General features: G+C 38.3%; 1 protein-coding gene across 1 annotated transcript; it reads right to left on the bottom strand.

Annotated features, from left to right (window-relative positions):
- Positions 1 to 11652: 11652 nt before the first annotated feature.
- pycr1b (pyrroline-5-carboxylate reductase 1b) lies at positions 11653 to 22816 on the bottom strand. Its single transcript, XM_041784184.1, has 9 exons — positions 22679 to 22816; positions 21904 to 21997; positions 19058 to 19128; positions 18697 to 18876; positions 18372 to 18479; positions 18129 to 18242; positions 15454 to 15546; positions 13830 to 13993; positions 11653 to 12898 (listed from the first exon to the last, which is right to left on the bottom strand). The coding sequence occupies exons 2-9, from the start codon at positions 21968 to 21970 to the stop codon at positions 12724 to 12726; spliced, it is 972 nt and encodes a 323-aa protein (XP_041640118.1). The 5' UTR covers positions 21971 to 21997; positions 22679 to 22816; the 3' UTR covers positions 11653 to 12723.
- Between the last annotated feature and the right edge of the window lie 304 nt (positions 22817 to 23120).

The following is a 23120-nucleotide window of genomic DNA, read 5'->3' as shown; positions in this document are numbered from 1 at the left end:
GCAGAAATGTTGGCCTTCTGGAAAATTATGTTCATGCATGCACTCAGTGCTTGGTCAGGGCTCTTTTTACACAAATTACTGCATAAATGCAATGCAGCATGGAGGTAATCAGTCTGTGGCACTGCTGAGGTGTTGTGGAGTCAAGCTTGCTTTGATAGCAGCCTTCAGCTCGTCTGTATTGTTGAGTCTGGTGTCTCTCATCTTCCTCTTGGCAGTTCCCTAGAGATTCTCTATGGTGTTCAGGTCAGGCCAGTTGGCTGGCAATACCACGGTCAGCAAACCAGTTTCTGGTAGTTTTGGCTTCACTGTAGGTGCCAAGTCCTGTTGGAAGAGGAAATTAGTATGTCCATAAAGCTTGTCAGCAGATGGAAGCAGGAAGTGCTCTAAAGTCTCCTGGTAGACGACTAACAGCAAATGCAAAAAATTGCATTACAAATGATGTGATCAGGCTCCAGAGAACATAATTTTCCCATTTACAATATCTGTACTTAACACTTGATTGGCCTCCCAACTTTCAAATCATACTTTCAACCCGTTTCAGCTCAGAATTTATCTGGAAGCAGTTAAACCTCTATAAAACGTCCATACATATCCATCCATAATTACAGTAGGCTATAAGTAAAAAGCAAAACACAATTACTGAGAACAATGCACTGTAGTTTATCAATATTCTGTTTCACTTTCTGAGGAACTAACAACTTTAAGTTCAATGCAAGGCACTCAAGCAACATTAACAGCGAGTTTAGAGATAATGCCTCTCAGATTATGAACAAAATCCATGGTACATATTCATTACTGGTACCTCCTCCAAGAAATCAAAGTAAATCTCTAGCAGGCTGCTGAGAGTGCAGTGTTAAAAAGAAATTGTTAATGTAACCATACAAACTAATGCAGAGTGGGGGTGTAAAGTTCTGTTTTCAGCATGTCTTGGCAGTTTTTCAAAGTAAAGCAAAAAGCAATTTTTGCAATTTTTCATCCGAAGGAGCCCAAGTCATTTTTATCAGCGGAGACTTGATAACAGCAGAAGATGTGTTGTGTTTTCATATTATTTCATGGGGAGCCACCCATGAAAACACTGCTGATGAATGTAAAGTCTCTGGGAGGAACAACATTCAGCTTTTTAGAACTCACATGTATAAATGCTTTGGTTGCTGATAGGAAGTGATGAAAGTTAATGAGCAAATTTACCCTAGCAGAGCCGTTTAAGACACTTGTACTCGACTGATCTGTTTTATATTTGCTGTTAATTTAAACTCGTGCTCCACCTTAAAGAAAAATACTGCAGTCTTTCTTTTTAGTGCACATCAATTACTGGAAGCCTCAGTTATAACAAAAGAATGTGGATTGGTTATACAGGATCATCATTAAGCTTCCTGGCATTACATAAAGTAGCTGGTTAGAATTAGCACCACCCCTTTCAGCTGCAACATTAAAGTGATGCCCCACCCAACACACACACACACACACACACACCCACACACAAACACACATACACACACCAATCAATAATTAGAACCCAGTATTACATTTCTCTGAGATGGACCAAACTGCTTAATAAACACTTTTTCTTGCAGAGATTGCATTAGAAGCAGAGTATTTCTACATGGTGGTAGTACTTCATTGCTTCTAGTCTCTCTGGGAAGCAGGTCACCTGCAAAACAGTTGATGTGTCAGGAATATGAAGGCAGCTGTTGACAGTTACATTTACTCAGCTGACTTAGAGTAGGGATTTTACCTACATCTGAGGTTTATCTAGCTAGACACTGATATTTTAAACTTGTTCTTCATCAAGTCAGATGAAATATAGTGTAATATATTTCATGTATACCCTTATCTTACATCTTATTACTTTTGATATTTTATTCTTACTAATATATTCATTGTCAGACTGTTATCCATCTTTTATTTCATTTGTTCCTTTGTATGTCTCATAAAGCTTTTCCGGCATTTTTTTTTCTTTTTGCTTTCCTTGTTTCATCTTTCTCTTCAATAGTGTATTTTTTCTTAAATATTTTACTGCCTTTGGTGATCTATCTGTTTTATGACTTTATTCCATTTATTAACACATATTCTTGTTGACCATGTGGACTAACATTTTCTTGCAGAATTTTATTCTCTGCTTGACCTGACTTTTGATTCTTTATCCTCCTGAGTAGCGACCTTTTCTTTAATCTGTAAAAGCACGTTGAATTAATCTGACACGCCAGATGGATTTGTTTCTCACATCCATCTGGTAAACTTCTCATAGACAGCGTTTGAGAAAGGGCAGAGCCTTTTAAATAAAACTTGGAGGGTGATTGGATAAACGTTCTCTCAGTCACATCTTTATGGGCCAATCAGAGCAACAAAACATGTGACGTAGCCGCACAGGTGTGCCCCATACTGAGGAGTATGCTCCATAGAGAACTGTGTAATGCGAACAATGGTGACTGTACACGTCAGTACATGACCGTTGTCATTTTTGAAAAAAATCAAAAAGAGATCAATGCTGTTCTTTGTTCTTCTTTTAACAAAGAAATTTCATCAAGTTCTGATAAAACTGGCACTTTAGCAGCATCCACACTGATGTCTTCTGCCATAACTGCACTGGCCTCTTGTTGCTGCTTGCTTATGTCACCGCTCCGCCGCACCAGAAAGTACTGTCCCTTTGTTGCTGATTTGTCCTGTCACCCCCTAACCAGGCCCAAGCGGTTCAGACACGAGCTTTGCTAGATGGATTTGCCAGTGAGAAACACGGACACGGGCAAGTCCATCTGCTTTGCAAGGTTATCGTTGTATACCACTGTTTTCAACAGCGCTATAAATAAAGATGCCATAATTAAATGCATATAAGAAAAAGGAAAATCTCTTTACAAGTATTCTAGAATCCATTTTTCCTCTCTTAGTTTCAGGACATTTTATTTTTTTGAATATTGCCAGAATGTGAGGAGAATTTCAGTTAGTATGACAAAAGTCATTATATTTCCTGTACTGAAAAGTTCATTTCTTTAAATTCAGTGGCTTCAAACTGAAAGCCTAGAGCTCATTCATGAATAAATTATTTTTCTGTTCACTTATGAAAATAAGTCCTATTTCTAGACTTTAGACCACTGAGCAACAGTCTAGTTCTTTTTCTCCCTAGCCCAGGTGAGACACTTATGATATTGTCTGTAGTTCAGAAGTGGCTAGATACGTAGAACACAACACTTGTAACCCATTTTCTGGACATGTCCGTGGATGGTGGCTCTTGATCCACTGGCTCCAGCCTCTGTCCACTCTTTGTGAAGCTCCTTGAAGTTCTTGAATCTGCTTTGTTTGTCAGTCCTCTCAAGGCTGTGCTCATCTCTGTTGCTTGTGCTCATTTTCTTACCACACTTTTCTCTTCCTGTCAACTTCTCATAATTATGCTTTGATACAGCTCTATTAGAACAGCCTGCCCTCTCCATAGGGACCTCCTGTGGCTTCAACCTCCATGTGGAGGGTGCCAGTGATTATCTTCTTGACAAGAGATAAGTCAGCAGTCTTCTCCATGATTGTGGTTGTGTGTGCTGAGCCAGAATGAGAGAATGAAGGCTCAGGAAAGCTTTGCCAATTGGACTTTCCCACAATATTCTAGTATTTTGAGGCAGTGGATTTTTATTTTCATGAGCTGTACGCTGAAATCATTAAGATTAGAAAAAAAATGTTGAAATGCTTCAGTTTGTTTGAGATGTTACAGAATGGACATTTAACCATTTGAAGTAAATCACAGGAAGAAAAAATAACTTTTACATGATATTGTAACTTTTTTAGATCATGAACTAAAAAACTCCTGAAAGGAGCTTAAAGTTTGCATCAGTCTCTCTTAAGTAGCATTAGTTTTGATCTGTAAAAGTACGGTATTGATGATGATTTTGATTTTTTTACTGATGTAATATCTGACATACATTTGTCATGGAGTGCTTCCAATGATTGTAAAGCTGCTGTTTCTCTCTCTGTTACACTCATGTGCAAGTGTGATTCCCAGATAAGCATCAGTGGACAAAATGTGTGTGTGTATTCATCCTGTAGACCTGAACTCTGTGAGCTGATATGAGGGGAAGCGTGTTCTGCACACTCACTGACTGTGTGGTAACTGTCAGAGCTTCCTCTTTCTGTGACCATTTTACCAGACAGCTGCAACGAGCTGATATTGTATCAGCCCCAAGATCACAGTTGTGCACAAGTAAACATACAAACACAAATAAACGGTTGGTAAGACAGTGATATAAGGTAGTGAAAATTTCAAATGTACTTTGATACTTTTCTATACCTTATGTTTTCAAACTAAACTAAGCATAAAAAGTAAAGAAAATTTGTGCTTGGTAGATTATTTCTTTGGCAATAAATCTTATTCTTTTGGAAAGTCTGTTGAAGTCTGAGTCAATAGCAACAGCAAAATCAGCTTTGACACTGGCAGAGAAGATTTACAAAAATTCCATGGGCACATCAAACATACTCAGATCTGCTGCTCATCCCACAAACATATGTTCCCTAGAAATGTGGCACCATTTAAGAGGGATATAAACAGACTTACCAATGGTATATTTTTTTTTGCCAACAAGCATCGTTACAACAAAGAAATAATCTACCAAACACAAATTTCCTTACTTTTTTTTTTGCAAAGTATATTATTAGGCCATCTGTGGCCATGTAGTTACAACTGTGTTCTGAGGCTGTTGTCCTTAAAGCAGGTGGTCTGAGTTCAGATCTGTCATTTCCTGTCAATAAAGGCGTTAAAGTCCCAAATGAAAATAAAAAAAAGATACTGTTATTCTAATTATTGACAATGTTGAGATATATATATATATATAGTGCTTAACAAATTTATTAGATCACCACCCAAAGTAAGGTTTATGCCACAGCTGCCCTAAATTAACTACACTGGTAATTACCAAAATCATTTTTATGTTTCTGCAATGTTTAATACACCAATATGTAGAAGCTCTTTAACCCAAATCATATTTTTAATGCTAAAATATAATTATTATTGTTATCTATGAATTTTCAAATTTACTGATTTACAAAAAACCTGAAAAAATAGTAAAGCACATTAATATTTCTTGATTAGTGTGTCAAATTATAGTTATTTACTTCATTCCTGAACAGAAAAATGAGTTTTAGTAGTTGAATGTTATGCTTGATTAATTTCTGACTTCTCAGAGAAACCTAGTGAAATTTTGTTACAAATTTGTGTATAAAAAGGTGAATGCAGTTTGAAATTCCTCATTGCTGTTCAAAATGGTAAAACGTGGAGAGCTGACTGAAAATGAAAGAGTCCGCATTAAAGCACATCATGATGCTGGATGGTCTCTGAGACAAATATGATAGGTGGTATAATACATTTGTTAAGCACTGTATATATATATATACATTCTCTGTCATATTTTAACCTAAATAGAGAGAGAGGCCTTATTGTTCAAATTTTTATCATTTAAAATCAAGAAGTCACTCAGTATTGGCCGTCTAGGATTTCTATCTTTGTTCCCCTGATATCAAACAGATATCAGTATTGATTGATTTGTACCAGTATTGTATCAAAGTTTTATATTCTGGTTTTGTGGTGCACAACCAGTGTAGCAGAAGAACAAGAAGCCTAATTCCCTGCCAAAACACCTCAGTCCAAGCTCCTCTTTCTTTAAATTTCACTGTGGGCAGGATTAATGGGATGCTTAGTGGTGCTGAGGTCAGGGTCCAGAGGCTAAAAAAAAACAGCCTTCCATCCTCTCACTCATCTGTGTTTCAGCGCTCCTGGCCTTGACACAATATGCAAACAAGCATGTTGTTGCAAAGGTCAGTGATTACATTGATTGAATGGGGATGACAGGTAGCATCTGGCCCTACCTGTGGATAGAAACCCCATGCTGTGTTGAAACTGCACACACACACACTGACAGTCCAAACTTTCCACTCAGGATTATCTGCCATTGAACTGCCATCTTAGACCTTCTTTCGCTGTCAAGATGATTGACAACGAGCTCATCGTCTTCACCTGAGGTGGAGGAGAGCTGCTCAAAACTGCGGACCACAGAAAGGTAACACAAGTCTAATAATGAGAGGCAAATGGAAGTCTCTCCAGGAGCGGCTAATCTTAACGGACAGAGGCAGGAGCAGGCACAGAATAACCTTTCAGAATAAAAGAGGGATTACCAAGACACTTCAGCAGCGGAGGAAAAACCATTGCATGCACAAATAAACAGCCTGAGTGCACTAAGAGCACGCCGAGTGCAATTTAATCAAGGGACACTGGTGTGTGTATTAGTTTAAGAAAAAAATAAAATAATCCTACAACAGGCACAAATTGCTCAATTATAATGAGGACATGGTTCTTCACAAACCATCACTTTTCTTCCATCACTTTTACTTTACCATTATGCACCTGTGTGGAGTCTGAATAGGCCCAAAGGCCAATCTCATTCAGCGCAAAGTGGCATCTGTTAATCCCAAACGTAGCAGCCTGGAGCCAAGGAATGGCTCTAAAAATTTAAAAAGTACTTCACTGACTTTAAGTCTGCAGCAGCCACTAAAATCTCAGAGCATGTCCTATGGTAACGGCATGTCTGCTCTTAACTATCACAACAATGCACCCCTCAGTGATGTTCATGCCTAAAATCCCAGTACAACATTCACTCAAGGACTATAATAAAGTATTTCTGTCAGCTGGTTTTATGTTAAACTGGGGCTGTATTCATCACTGTTAATTAAGGTCCATAATTAGTCTATTTATTTTTTTCAATGCGATTAATCCCATGCTTAAAAGTCTCTTTAAGCACACTTTGGTTTTGCCATCACAACGTCCCTGCAGCCTGCAAAATCCACCACTGCTCCTACTGTAAAAAAATTCACCAACAGCTCAGTGGACAAGTCAAAAGTCATCTGTGCCTTGTGTTATCAAACACTTATCTTTTTACTGTTCATTTATTTCCCTTTCAATCCATCACAAGTTCCCTTTTCCATAAGTTCATGTCATTATCTTGAATCTATTCGAAGCTCCTTATTTTCAAAATAAAAGCAGGTCAGTATCCAAACAGTATGTTAATCACCCTTAGTTTAAGACAGTACACAAAGCAAATATGAAAGGAAAATTCTTTTAAATACAAAATAGTGGAATTTCAACTCTCTGCTGCTGTATTAAACTCCTCTCTGAAAGGTCAGACTTCTTCCCCTGATTTGAGTTCCAGTGGCCTGTTGTAGTAAAATGTGTTAAAGGATTGAAGTTGCTCATACCTACAGGCAAAGCCATAATTAATGTGGATGCCTCATTGACTGGCTGGCCATAAGTCAACGTCACGCCATAATGGCAGGTCTGTTTTATAAGGAGAAATAAGAGAAGACAAATATGTGATTTTTCAGAATAAAAACACAAATGATCACATTAATGCATGATAATGAAAAACAGACAAAAATGAAAGAGATTTTTATTAGTGAAACACAGAAGCAGAATCTACTCTTATATTTAAGCAATAAAAATGACAGTAATGCCCTTTAATTCAAAATTATGGCTCAAACACAAAATATAGGCTACATGTATATAAATGTGTATATGGATGATATAACCTAACCTCATCTGCCTAACCTCATGCACCAGACAGACTGTTTCATATTTCCATGGAAACACCCCATAGACGGGCTTGGGAAGGGGAAAAACTTAAAATTAAAAAAGCAACAACAAATCATGAGGGTTATTGGATGACCATTATCTCTGTAATGTTCATTACAGACCAATCAGAGCGAGAAACATGACACAGTAGGCGTGCACCGCGCCTGCTGAGATAAACTACATAAGATGGGCGCTGAAGGCAACTGTTTTGTTGTTCACTATCAGTGGAGCTTGTAGTGTAAACTCATGCTGAAACTGGTCAGGAGAAGAGCAAAAACACATTTTCCACAAAGAAAAGCTTTTAATGTTGTTTTATTCTGATAAACTGCCACTAAAGCTGCATCCATGCTAATCTCTTCACTGACAGGCAGCCTCTTCCTCCTCAAGTGATGCTGATTGGTTTAATTATTATCTGACCGGAAGACATTTAGACCTAAAGCTTTGCAAGATGAATCTGCTGGATGACAGACATGAAATCTGGCTGATCCATCTCTTTTGCAAGGTTTTACTATGCCTGCTTGATTTAAGAAAAGTATGCAATGTTCAGTAACATTGTTCAGTATTGTGTCATTGTCAATAGACTGAATTAAAAAAAAATACAGTACATATAAGCTATAACCAAGCTTTTATACGTATCCACTGTTTGTGATGTTTAACACAATACCAAGCCAGTTTCTCCTGCATTTAATGTGACCCAAACAGGAAGTATGATCAGATGAACAGTCTGTATTTCCTTTAGTTCAGTGGTTCTCAACTGGTCCAGCCTCAGGATCCCTCAGTCTGTCTTATGACAGTTTGCGACCCAAGTTTCTAAAAAATTTCAACAATGCATGTTTCGCTAATTGAATTTGTAGCAGTTTGGAGCATGATTGGACCAAAACACCTGACATAAAAAAGAACAGAGACAAAATTGACAAATTTGGTACCCTCTTTCCCCATCATTATGTGTAAACTCTTGTCAATTTTCCAGGGATCTTGAGAAAGTATTTCATTATCATGGGAAAAATAGCCATTTCTTGTAAGAAAAATGAGATGGATTAGTTGAAATATTGACCAAAAATTTAAATTTACCCAATTTCACAGTAAAACAGGGTAAAATTAAAGGCGTCGATGCCTGTCCAATATGGCTTTCATGACTTTGCCACCATCTTATTTTTTAGACACCTAGTTGCGACCCGCTGGAAACTGCCACCAGTTGAGAACCACTGCTTTAATAAATCCAATACTTTTTGATAGCACTTGTTTTAAATGATAAAATCTCCATAATCTCCATAAGTGGTTGGATCATAAATTACCAAAACTTGAAAAAAGTGAAGATCTTCAGTCACATTTTGATCCCAGAGCTGATTTCAGCAGAGTGCAACAGAGGACTGCACTGGCAGCATTTCTGCACCAATATGATGCCAATGTAATTGTCTCATTAAGACACTGTGCAGGAGTTTGCTTCCAATCTTTGCTCATTAAAAATAGAAAATTACCCAACATTGGTTACCATGGACTTGTATTTTTGCTCTCTGATGTATTTTTGTTGAGAACAGGGTATCAACATTGTCTGATTTTAGATTGAACCATGTCTACATTTAAAATTATGACACTTTAAAAACCTTAACCTGTTTATCTGAGGGTAGCTGATCACTAACATAGGTTTCTTCTGACATAACTGAATCAAGGGAAAGCATTACCGTTATACTCTGGCCTCCGTCCAATGGGTAAGAAGCATACAGAGTGAGAAATCATTTCCCTTATTCACTGGGATAAATCCACAGCTCTGTGCTGTGTTTATGGTGTATTCTTTCATCCCCATTACAACAAGTGAATGGGGGTTAATTGAGCAGACATGATGCCAACTGCACTGTACCCTCTTACATGCTGATGGAGCAGCATTGAAAGGCCATATGTGAGGTGTTCAGATGTTTCAAGGGTTTTTAAACAACATGTATGCCTGTTTTAGTCGTCCTATGATTTTTGAACTTTCTTAACCAAAAGCAGTGAAAACTTCAGGAAGAGAGAAAAAAAAAGGTTTGATTTCACTCACTGGTCAAATGTGCTGACATTACATTTCTAAAACTGCTCCATTTCCTCTTAGATTATCCAAACACAATCACCACAGATACAGTTTTTATTTTTATCCAATTATTTTGGTAGATATGCAGACTAGAGCTGAAAAATGCTGGAAAAAAAGGCAGCATTGCAATGTGTTTTCTTCTTGTGATATATGATGTGGTGAGAAAATGTACAGGAAATTCTTCACCAGAATTTTATTTTGAGTCTGCTCTACAGAAGACAAAAATGTGCTGCTCTAGACTGTTTTTCAATATTGTAATTTTGTTATAAAGTGCGATAAACTTGTAAAAAAAATCCATGAGCTTTAGTTGAGTAAGAGAGCATTGCTTTTTCTGTATGACATAATTTGTCTGATACAAGGTATGACTATAAAAAACAAGACTAATGCTGTCATACAATTTCATTGAATGTAAACATTTTTCAAAGTCTTTCTCCTTCAGTATACTCCCCCTCTGCATCAACACACCGCTGCATTCAGATTCCACTGATCAAAGTAGTGCAGTAGGTCTTCTTCAGAGTTGTCTCTGAACCTCTGTGGTTCTATTCTTAACACACAGACTAAAAATCTTCGTGCACAGATGTGATCTTAGGAAATAGGAAAAAGTTACCCAGTGCTAGATCAGGTGGATAGGGAGCAATGATGTTGTTGGGTTTGTGTTTCAAATACATGGGCCAGACCTGGCCATCGAACAGGCCGGTAAGATCTGGCACCGTGTAGTTCCTACAGCACTGGGATTTGTTTTTTGGACAGAAACTGCTTTACTGAGAGTGCAGTGTGAGCTGGTGTGTTGTCTCGATGAAGAATCAAACAATTTTTCCACAACTTTGGTCTCTTTCTTCTAGGGGTGGAAGAAAAAAATCGATACAGCATAGTATTGTGATATTTTGTCTGGTGATATATTGTATCGCTTCATCCACCAAGTATCGATTTTTTCAAAGTAATTGCTGATATGAACTGAAGTCTATGATAATGGAAAAATAAAATCATTTGTTTGTCCAGTGAGGTCAGCAGAGGTAACTGTCATAGAGCAGGAGAAAGTACAACAAACATGGCAGCACCAGGGGAAGGACATTAGGAATGCAAGCAGGGTACGAATGAGATGAACATGACACGAGGTTTGCAAGAAGTGCAACATGAAAATAAAATACTGTGGCCACAGTTGAAAAAATGGTGTAGATCACAATATATGGTATCGAAATACTCGCAGTTGTGCAAAATGTTTAAAATCGTATTATCAAATCATGACCATGAATATTGTATCACGGGGCCACTATTGATTCCCAATCCTACTTTCTTCTGACTTTTTCCTTGCAGGTTTTCCAGAACCTGTATGTTTGAAGTGTTGATTCACCGTTGACCCGTCTGGAACCCACTACCCCAAACCTGAAAGTACTTCCCCTTGCAGGCCCAAATGGTTCAGACGGGAGCTTTGCGAGATGGATTCACCAGTGAGAAACAAGGACACAGGCGTATCCATCTGCTTTGCAAGGTTACCACCCTTTAATAAACACACTCAGTGTGACTGTGAACCACAAAATGTTATCCTTATAAAGTCTTATTATTGAATAGCCATACCTTGTATATTGAGGAAAATTCAGACCTCATCTACAAGTTTGTTTCTCATATTACAATAAGGGTCACACTGAGCTTTATTATGCAGCCCTTGTGTTAACAGTATTGTATAGTTTTGCTTTCAGTCTAGGAAAGGTGATAAGGTGAAGACCAAATAAGACACAGGGGAAGGAAATTAACTTGTCACTTCAGGCCCTGTTAAGCAATAAGTCAAGTAGTGTTAAATACTTAAAGTTAAACCATAGTCAGTTTAATTTTACTCTATTTAAAATGTGAGGATTAATTATTTGATCTTATTTGATGTATATTTGATTAGGGTGCATGCTCAGTGCTCATTTATTTTCTTGTCAGAGGATCAAACTATGGTAGTACCAAAAACAAACATGCTGCTCTGAGTGAAATAATACAGCTAAGGGAAAAAAGGTGTTTGATTCTGCTTATTTAATGACTTCTGACTGACAGACCAACTCAGAGGTTGATATGTCAAACAAAACAATACATTAAATGTAACATTATGGGGATACAAATATATAGAACAATACAAAATTAGGACGGATTGAAGGCTGATGTAATTACATTACATCATAGTCTATATCAACATTTTCACTGTGTAAATTATTTCCTTGAAGCACTTCCAGGTAGCATCACAATCCCTTGGAGGAGAAAGTGTTGAAAATGGCTTTGTGATAAAAACATCAGGAGGTTTAAGGTAGCAGATCAAGATTTGAGGTTTGAGACAAATGCGTCCTTAATGCATGAAAAAAAAAACGAGCAGGAAGGTAACAGTGAGTGACATGCTGACTCAGGTGTTTTAAAGCTTGGAATGACCTTTATATGTAACAATGAATATTTTCTGTGCCCCAAAAGGCAAAACTTTCCTTCTTTGCCTTTTGCAGCACTGCAGAGAGGATATGACGACTGTAGTGCTCACATGGTATGATAAAATTGACCAAAAATGACATTATTTCAGATTTCATTCAACTCATATTCAGTCTTTGTAAACAGTGCAACACTGTTGGTCAGACAAAAATATCTACTGGTACAGACAACATTAAACATGATGGTTTACATCCTGGCTCCATTTTCTTGTTGTTTAAAATCATTAAAGTTGTACATTAACAGCTTGATGGTATCCCAGCAGCCATCTGCTGTCTGACATAAACCAGGATCCCATGATGGCCCACGAGGTCATCACTATTTAACAGCCGAAATGCAGACAGACAACAGATTGTTAATGCACTTTTGCTCTTCAGTGTGTTTATGTGTAATTATAAGGCTATAACTGAGCGGTGCAACCACAATGCACCAGGCCCGTTGTCCACATGGAGGTCAAGTATGATAGAAGGTATCTGGCTTTCATGCCAGTGTGAATGTGATTTCAGTCCAGTTCTGAGTCTGTTCTTTTAACATTGTTTGGCTGAACAGCTGTGTAAGATAAATCCATGTGTGTACATGTTCTGTGTATATTTGTGTTCCTTTCTCTATGCTCTCAGTTCTTCTTGATGCCGGGGCTGCGGGTGTTAAACAGACTGAGCCCCGCTCGGCCATTCCCGTTAGCCACTCCACTAACTGTGACTCCGGGCTGCTGGAGGACTTTGTCCAATGTGGTTTTCTTAATGGCTGCTGGAGAGATGCGCTCCTGGTCTGCCAGGTACTGCAGCTCCCTGAGAGAGAGACAGGGAACCCCCAAAGTTAGTAACAGAGTACAGACATAAAACTCGCCCCTTTCACACTGCATCGCATTCCTGAAAATTTGACAATTGGTTGCATTCAGACCCTTTTCTGCTAGCCTCCAAGTTAAATTTAGGCAAAAAGCTGAGGTGAGCTGATGTGTGAGCAGGTGATAGAAGCAACAGTGATGATGTTTATGTCATGTGACTGATGTGACTGGTGTGACTACAGTGTTTCCCAGTGATTACCAAGACTAACACTCCCACTATCTATCCCCATGCGGGATATGTGGGCTGGGTAGTACAGTATGTTCATGCATAAGTGATTAATATCCCAGTAAAGTTCTTTTTTTTTTTTTTTGATAATTCAGAATTTAGGATTTAGGAAAAATACAGCTGCTGTAATCTAAACTTTCTATAATGTGATTTATTCATGATCTCTAGAATGTAAACTTCACACAGAAATTAAATTCAATAAACAATTAGATTAATTTGCCAGATACAAATATAAAACAATATAAGCCTTAAGTATGGAATACTACAAGAAACAAAGAGTGTGATGTGGCCTGTACGTTATCGACGTTTTATTAATAACATAAAAAGAACATTCAATTAAGAAGTAAAAAAAATTTTTTTTCTCCATCAACATCTTATTTTTTAAGGAAAGAAAATCTGTAGCATACGCCCAATTTATGTTCAATTGATATAAAAGCAAATCAAAGTCCTTTTCTCTGTTTAGAGATAAAACAGTTTGTTAAGAGTTCTCAACCTTGAGGTAAGCTGATCTGACAATCAATATGGATCAGGACAGAGCCGCATGCCACACATAAACATTTCCATTGACCTCTCTGTAACATCCTGAATGTAGAAAACAAAATAAGAACATTGTTAGTCTTGGCTGCGCTGTGGATGTGTGAAATCTCACCGTGTCCTGATGCATGATGCCTCCACAGCATTGATCAGGAGGCTGCGGAAGCCGCCACTCTCCAGTACATGCAGGGCGTGGATGGTGGCGCCCCCTGGTGAGCACACATTGTCCTTCAGCTGTCCAGGGTGCTGCTCTGAGTCCAGCAGCATCTTAGCTGCACCCTGAAGAGAAACAGAAACATGAGGAGGAAATGTACGCAAGATCAAAGATATAAAAAGGAATAACTGAAAATTTATTATTCATATTCACTGAGTGATGAAACAGTGTCAATACTCAACAGCAGGTATTTACTCGTCATGTCTATCATATGGCTGGTGAACCTAAAATCATCACTAACAATGGTAAAGTCAGATAAATGACTTTGAAGATTTGTGGAAACCTTTATTGACATTTTGAAAACATCAAAACATGCAGTCCTTTTAAAACTGTTGTGTGTCAAGTGTGTGTTGTAGCTTATATCTTTAATTATTGCAAGGTATGTATGTGTCAACATGTGTGTACAAGAGTATGTTACACTTGTTTGCCAAAATTCATTTGTGTATGTTAAATTAAAAAATGTAATACAAATATTGTTAAAAAAAAAAAAGAGCATTCTGGGACAACTCTATATATCAAAGGATGTTATGAAATAATGTGAGCACAATTACAAAAAATACTCCATGTGAATCAGCGTTTACTTAAAACTAAATATGTGTTCTATCAATTGAGAAAGATGGAAATAGCCGTTTGTAAGTTAACACAGCTCAATTTTTTAACAACCTTCGACTGTTGAGTCTTACAGTGTATATTTTGAATCAAATAAAAAATTTATTGTTAAAAAAAAAAAAAAAAAAAAAAAAAAAAGTCTCTCCAAAAGATTAAAACCCAAACTGATGCAGTTTGCAACAATTAGAGAGAATCTTCTGGTCATCATCTTTGCTTACAACTGGCAGACACAGCTGTGGGTCTGCAGAGCCTTTAGTGAGTGTTTTAGTCAGTATGAGTGAATGAACAAACAAGAGTAGTCACTCAGACAAAGAGTATTTACTGTCTACAACAAACAGCAGCATCTAAAAAGACTCCTACAGGGAAAGAAGGGAAAATACTGAAGACTGCTCATAAAAACACAGAGAGAAACCTGACAAACTTAAAAGAAAGAGCCTGAAGCAGCTGCTACCGTTACCAAACAGACTGTGGGGGATCATTTTAATAATCTCTTTTGACAAATAGTGATCAAAATAGTGTATAGATAAAAAACCCTCGGTATCTGTTTGTATTAAAAGATTGAAAGCAGTGACGACAAGAAATTTCTGCTTCTACTTTTTGTTTAAAAATTTCCTGTTATGGACCCTGCAGAAAAACAACTACAAGCGGAAATTTATCTTTTTATATATTTGGGGGAGTGAGTCACAATTCCCAACAGGGTTTTATTTCTCCCAAGTTTCATCATTTTTAGTGAATTTAAGTCAGCAGTTATAAGACAGAAGAAATATTGAAAGCACTGAACACAGTAACTAAATTCTCATGTATTTTACGCCTACAAAAACGCAGACGTCCAGTGGGCCAAGATGACTCAATTTGGAGAAAAAGCACATCAAAAGAGACAAAAATACCAAAACACACACACACACACAAAACCAACCAGCAGTGCCTGGGCTCCAAGTCTGACGGCCAGTCTCCTGGGCAGACCCATCTTCACTCCTCCATCTGCAAGAGCATCGAGGGCGGTGAATGCCTGTTTAAAAAAACACACACAGATCGAACGAACAGTTTTACATTTTCTTCTTTAGGTATAAACTCTGTCACATCTTTCAGTCATACCGATATCTTTCAACTAACAATTATATTTTTCAGGAATTCAGCGGAACAGATTAGTGGTTAGTCAAGCTTTCTATTCTTTACTTTTATTTAGCTTCTAGTCTGCACTAAATGTACTAGAATGATACAGTGTCTGTTTAATGGAGTATTTGTATTTTTACTGGACTATTATGTTCAAACGTCACATGGAGAAAAAACAATCATACACAGCAGCATCCACACTTTTATCCAGGTGGCAGTACTTGTTACTGTTATAAAATAACAAACAAGGAAGAAGACACAACAAAACACACAAAGAGATAGTACAGGGTGGAGCAAGTAGATACACCAACCTCCTCAGGAAGAATTTGTGGGTTTGCAGTGTTGTTATTTATTATAAACACATAAAACATACTTATAAATATTAGATGGAATCACTCAAATGTACAGACCAACTTAGCTAGGCTAAGGAAAACAATATATGACAACTTACCCCCGCTGTTTTTAAAAGCAGATAGGGGGTCAAAGGTATTACTGAAGGTAATAGGCTACATTTAACACTAGAACCGCCATCAGGTAAAATTTACCCAAGGCTGTTTTTTCAACTGTGTCTAACTGCACATTAATATAATTTCAAAGTGTGCCAGTCTTTGACTTTTCCAAGTATTTGTTGTAAAATGCCTGGTGTTTATGTAAATCCAGATATTTTAAATGGACATTTATATCTGGGACTGCCATGCAAGTAAAATTAACTCCATAAGGCTGGCCTACTACTTAACACCGGATTTCAAGCCCGATTTGAAGCAAAATTTGCCTTCCCCGATGACTGTGGCTGCATATCCTGAATAAAGCCTCATCGCAAATGATTATTTGTCTGAATAATCCTCATGTGTGTGCTGTCCACAGGATTGTTTTACTGCTCCAAATCAAGTCACTCTGTTTGATATTTACGGTTCTAGATCGTAGTGCCTCTGATGACATTCCCACAACAATCAATGAGAGCAAGCAGACGGGGTGATGTCACCAGGCGGATCAGAGTACTTTCACCGCTCACAACCAGAAACACAAATGTAACTTAATTCCAGCCAGGATTTCATCCTGAGTCTTTCCCTTGTTTAATGATTTCTGCTGCATTTATAACACATGCCAGGGCAGCCTGTTGTGGAAGGACAGCAAGAGGATATCGACAGAAATCTGTGTTTGTTTGTTTTTTCTGAAGTCACGTGATCACGCATGGTTGCTGGCAGGTCGGCAGGTGTGTGGTCTCCAGTGATCTCACAGTCTATCGGTGCATTGGAAACTGCCCTGATGTGTGTGGTCTCCCGTGTTTAAAATCGTTTCAGATTTAAAAATCCTCCAGTGTGTGGTTGGCCTAAGAGAGCAATGAATTTCCTTCTGTTTCATCACACACAAGGAGATAAACGGTAGATGCTGCACTTCCTGATCAGAAGTCAAAGATCAACCTTCAGGCAAAAAAGATAGTAACATCATTGTGAAGTGTCACTAGATATTCTCAGTGCTTTGCAAGAAGAATCTGATTATGGGGAGGTTTCAGGACTGAGTGATCAGTGTGATGAACATCATTCAACAGTGATTCTGTCCTGTGTGGCTAATTATCTGTTCAATGTCTAGTTTATTCATTGCTTTTGATCAGTGAACTTTGTGAAAATCATTCACTCAAATAATGGGTAAATTTTATGTTTATAGATATCCCTTACAGTTCCAGTGCTAAGGATATATATTTACAATAGTAGAGGACCTGACTTCAAGACTGTATTTAAGTGCTCAGGCCTCGTTACAGTCTGAAGTCAAGATCTTAAGTCTTTCTAATCACCACTTTGGAATTGTAACTACAAAAGATGGTCCAGTATGCTCTTGGATGATTATAATGTCATTGTGTCTGGTAGTTTACAGGACTTTAAAGGTCATGCAACACCTGTGTCACATGTGGGTCCTTACGGGTAAATGGTCTATCAAAATTTTTCCAACGACATGCCTTGAATGATCAAAGCTTGAGGACCTTTTCAATGTGAAACTTGATCAGGCTGTGTTTAACACAGTTACATGGTACATACTCACACTGTCTTTTTCAATTCCAGGAAAATCTTCACAGGGTTTTTTGGCAGTGAGTTTATAGGACACCATTATGATACATTTTCAAAGATCCACAAATTACACGTGTTCTAAGCTGTGTGGTTCGGTAAGTTGCGCCACAAAAGTGGCAATTGGTGGCTGACATTCCTGTGTGTGTCCCTTTGTTTCAGTCTGTAGATGCGTGTCAGTGTGCTTCATAACGCTCAAATGAGAAGACAAAAAGGGACAGCAGAAAAAAGAAGCTCCACTTACACCAAGGTGGCTTAAAACTCAGCTGTTTTCTTAAACGTGACTAGTTTGGTCCCAACATTTACCTGCCATGGGGTGCATCACCCTCTGAAACGGACTGACCAAACAGAAAATCTACCTGCATTTGGCAGGTATTAATGTCAGACTCAGGGACAAACACATATCGATGATACTCACATAGGCAGGTCCACTGCCACTCAACCCTGTGACAGCGTCAATAAGATCCTCTTCCACCTCTGTGCAGTAGCCCACACTGGCCATCAGCTGCTCCAGTAACTTGCCGTCTTCCACCTGGAAGAGGATGGACAGCACTGAGGAGACTGATTTTTGTTAAAGAAGTGGGACATGATCTGACATCCTAAGGGCATGTTTACATGTAAAAACATGAACTGACTGACAAGCTACATGACTCTATGGCACCTCTGCATGTGTCCCGGTGGCGTAAACTGTCGCTCCCTCTCTCACCACCACTGGAGTGTTGGTCATACACCTCATGACTTTAGGAGAAGGACGGTACTGAAGCAGCTTCTGTATAATCCCACAAAAACAAAACACAAGAAAGGTTTGTATTCAACAGCCTGATTACACTTCATTTGAGAGAAACAGGGAACTAACTGGAATATGCAAACTCACTGAGAAAATGGAGGAGACAAAACAGTACATATAAAAATCACAAGAGAGCTGGAGAGGAATCACACAGAGCAGATATCTGCAGATTACTTGGCCTAGACAGAGTCAAACCAACCTTCTCTATGGAGTTGATAGTGACGCCTGCAGCACAGGAGACGATTAGATGTCGGTCCTCAATGTCTGGCCCAATCTCATCCAGAACAAAGGGGATAATGTGTGGTTTCACAGCCAGGAAGAGAACATCACTCTTATTCACCGTTTCTTTGTTGCTTGTTGTCAGGTTCACCCCCATTTTCTGCAGATAACAAAGGAGCATCAGACGTGAGGAATATACAACATCCAGGTGTTTTTACAGAATTACAACCTTCCTAACAAGTCCATGCTCACACAAGTACACTCTCACGCCGCCAATGTTTCTATTTCACTTACTATTCCAACATATTATACACAAACATGCACACAACTCCTGTACTCACCCTCAGCCCTGACACCGTGGGCAGATCTGTGTCTGGGGAGCTGGCTGTGATCCTGTGTGTAGCAATCACACCTGCAGAAACAGAAAGAAGTGTAGAATGAGGTATGAGGATGTATAATGACAGAGAGTGGTTCGGCACTAGGGAACTAGGGTTGTCATGATAGTAAAAATGAACTTGAAAATCCTCCTGGTAAAAGTCAAATGATAATGAATAATGAACACAGCAACTACAACATAAGCCCTCAGAACCCATTATTGGGTAAATTATTATTTTTATTTTAATATTGCAGGCAAACTCCTGCAAACTGCCCCAACTGCACAAAACGTTGGTTTGAAGAACAGATGTACTTTTTGTAAAGCTCTCAAATTTTTTTATTCTATTGACCATTATAATAGATAGGGAGGGATGATACCAATAACAGTATGGGGCATAAGTACTCATACTCATAAAACCATGCAGATACTGTACTCTGTATCCTTTTATAGCATGTTAGCCTCTCATTATGTGAATATGGACTTAAAGCTGAAGCAATGTCTGCTGTTTGGTGATGTTTCAACACTAATGAGGATGACAAAAGTAGAGAAGAATGAAAACAACGCACTAATAAACTATCAAGAGGAAGGCAGGAATCCTACAAACTTTTAAGAATCAAATTTAAGACTTTTTAATACTTTTTAAGAGTTTAAGACACAAGCTGATTGTCAAAAGATTTAAAGCATGCGAGATTTCACTGTATAGACTGGAAAAGCTGAATTATCCGGTTTAATTCACTGTGAATAAAATTCAAGTTGATATAGGACAAAGAGATTTTTGATCATAAACACCCAAATTTGTAACCTGGCATGCTAGATGGATGTGTTTCACACATCCATCTGGAAAACCACTGATAGACAGCGTTTGGGAAAGGGCAGAGCCTTTGGGAAAAAAAAAAAAAACTTGGAGGATGATTGGATAAATGTTCTGTCTGTCACATATTTACGGGCCAATCAGAGGGACAAAACACATGATGTCATAGCTGTTACCGAGGAATAAACTCCATATAGAACAACATAACATGAACCATGGCGACTGTAGACATGTCAGTACTCGAATTTTGTAGTTTTTGAATAGTAAACAACTCACTGCCACTGTTTGTTCCTCTTTTTCCGAAGAAATGTTACCAAGTTCTGATAAAACTGGCACTTTAGCAGCATCCACACTAATCTCTTCCACCATAACTGCACTGGCTTCTTGTTGCTACTTGCTAACAGGGCCCAAACAGGAGCTCTGCAAGACGTATTCACCAGTGAGAAACAGAAACAGGCAGATCCATCTGCTTTACAATGATACCAAATTTGATCATTTGGGGAACAATGAATGCCTCTTTTCTATCAATTTGTGCTTTAGTTATGTCTAGTTCAGTTCAGAAAATGTTAATTTTCTGTCAGGACAGAAAGTGAGTGTGATATTGATAATTATCATAACATATGCAACAAGCATATACCCAAAAAAAATGATTAAAATCAGATAAATGTAGGTAGAAAAGAAAGATTGGCTTAAGATAAATTTAAGCCAAAGTGCCTTTTTAAAATTTAAGACCACTCACTAGTAAAAAGAAGACTTTTTAAGACTCATTGTAGCTTTAGTTTTCTAAAAATCCAATTTAAGTCTTTTTAAGACTTTTTAAACATTTGTCTGCAGGAACCCTGGGAAAGATGAAGATCATCTGATGAAAATAAAACAAACTTTTATAATACTTTAAGAACCATAATTGTATTATTAAGTACTCATGACTGTATTTGGTATCGGTGAGTAACCCAAATGTAAAGACCAATAATCGTACTCGGTCTGGAAAAAATGTTATTATTGTATCCCTGATTATAAAGGAGATTTTACTTTTATCATAACACGTGAAATCAAAAGTATCAAAACATTGAAAACTTTGGCTCAGTCTCATTTCTAAGTTTTATCCCTCGATTTTTGAGTGCCCCATTGCAACGTGAAACAGAGTTTAAATGAATGGTGGTAAAATCTTCCCCCATGTAACCTTCAAGCTCCTATGTCATCAGCCGTTGTTGACAGCACTTCTTATGTAAACAGACGCGTATGAGTGTTTGCAAAAATCAAACACTTATACGCGATTCCTGCAATCTCACGTCAGAATTCAAGCCTTGATTATCTGTCTTGGACTTAAGATGAGCAAAACACAGATTCAAAGACACCGGTCTTTTCAAAGACGGATGCTAAACATTTGACAACAGTACTAACACGGGGAGGAAGGGGCAGAGCTCATTAATCAGTGTGGGTCTGCTCAGTTCTCATCATTAAGTCAATAGGAACAAACAGAATACAAGGACTCAAGTTATGCTGTTTATCTTCACAAAATCATTCTGTTAGGCTACTTTAAATTAACCTTCCCCAGTGGCTGGTAGGTTGAACATATTCACCTGACACTGCTCAAAAACGCCTGCATTTGGCTGGTGGTGGGTGCTAATTTCCCACCACTAGACATCAATGTGCAGAACAACAGGGTAGGGTCACTTAGTAGGGGTAATTAACAAATAAAATAAGAAAACAACAAGAAAAAAGCAATAATCATGTAATTTTAAGGGATACTGAAACGTGTTTACTTGTAATACTTATGCTGCATTGCTAATGTGTCCAATCACAGCTCTGCATACAGTGCCTAGGCCAGTTGTTTTTTAGTCTCACAGGCCTTATTGAGACATAATGTGTGTAATAGTGCTGCATCCCTGACAATAATTGCATATTTTGTCTTCATTCAACCCAAAATCATTCCATCAGTGAGTTTATACATTTAGTCCAATCTCAAGACAAGTATTTCACAGTAAGGAAAGTGGCCTCACCAGCAGCCGTGAAGCCTTTGACCAGCGCATGAGCCAGCTGGCCCGCTCCAATAAATCCAACACTCATCCTGTTTGATGATGTGGCTTCTGTGACCTGTAAAACCAGACAGACAGCTGATGCAGACAGTCACACTGTTGATATCAACATCATAAACAAACCCACACACACCCTAATGTACAGTGGTGTTAACATGCAACATCCTACTCAGGCGATACTTGTTATTTTGAACAATGCTGTCTTTAAATCTGAAAATCACAGACACAGGATAAAGTGATGATTCAGTCTACGCAAACACCCTGAAGCTGGTCCACAGACAGTGAATGATGAAAAAACTTTGGCACTGTGCTACCTAACATGGACGAGTTTATCAGGATTTTGCATATTAACTCATTTCATTGCTGTAAAAATCAGGTTATCAGCCTTCAACAAAAACCTTCAGACCTAACACATATATAGTCTAGATCTGGTGTCTAGGTTAGCCTAATTCTTCAACTCCATCAAGTGTCCTCAGATGACATACTGAAGTGTAATACAAGTATTTTATTTTAACCTACACTTCCGTTCTGTTTTAGCTGTCAAGCCATTCTTTAAATGTTGTGTATATTTGTTCAGAAGCCTCTACTTTATCCATCAGAAACAAAAGCATATGATGCTGGATGAAGATGATAGCATTCCTAGCTAGCTGATGACAGCCTGTCCTCAGCTAACTGCTCTTTTAGCTAGCTCTTAGGTTCAGAAATAAATGTCGAAAACGTGCTACACAGAGATATTTACCGACAGATACACTCCAGCCGAGATATCAGGGTTGGCAGGTGCTATCTGACGACGAACCCGTTATTCCCCCAGGTCAGAAAAAAACCCCAGAAATCACTCTTCTTGTGTAAACGTGGCTTCCTCTTCACTCAACCCCCATGTGCGCCATTACTGTAACAGACGGTAACGCTGGCCAATCACGACAGAGATGCGCTGAGTTCTTAGCCAATAAGGAAGTAGATCATAGGAATGGGGCGGGTTTGGTTGTTCTCCACGCCCAGTTACATCAGTCCACTGGGTTAGCTCGGTGATGCTGGTAGAGAAAATGTAGGTCAAATATATGAACTGAGGAGAGGAAGAAGTAGGTTATGTTTGCATTGGCCAAAGCCAGGACTGACAGTTCTTATTCAGACCATGTATGACTGGTTTAACACACATGGACTGGACTCATAAGGGAAGAGAG

This window comes from Cheilinus undulatus, linkage group 4 (genome assembly GCF_018320785.1).
Source record: "Cheilinus undulatus linkage group 4, ASM1832078v1, whole genome shotgun sequence".
NCBI lineage: Eukaryota > Metazoa > Chordata > Actinopteri > Labriformes > Labridae > Cheilinus > Cheilinus undulatus.
Note: the sequence above shows the minus strand (reverse complement) of the source record. Positions and strands in the feature narration are given on the sequence as shown.

What these genes read in the sequence shown, in the direction of transcription:
- pycr1b (XM_041784184.1), bottom strand. Translation starts at nt 21,970, where the DNA reads ATGAGTGTTGGATTTATTGGAGCGGGCCAGCTGGCTCATGCGCTGGTC. An exon ending in CCACCGGGACACATGCAGAG is followed by an intron (nt 18,243 to 18,371) that starts GTGCCATAGAGT and finishes ATCCTCTTCCAG; the next exon opens with GTGGAAGACGGCAAGTTACT. An exon ending in GCATCATGCATCAGGACACG is followed by an intron (nt 12,899 to 13,829) that starts GTGAGATTTCAC and finishes TCTCTCTCTCAG; the next exon opens with GGAGCTGCAGTACCTGGCAG.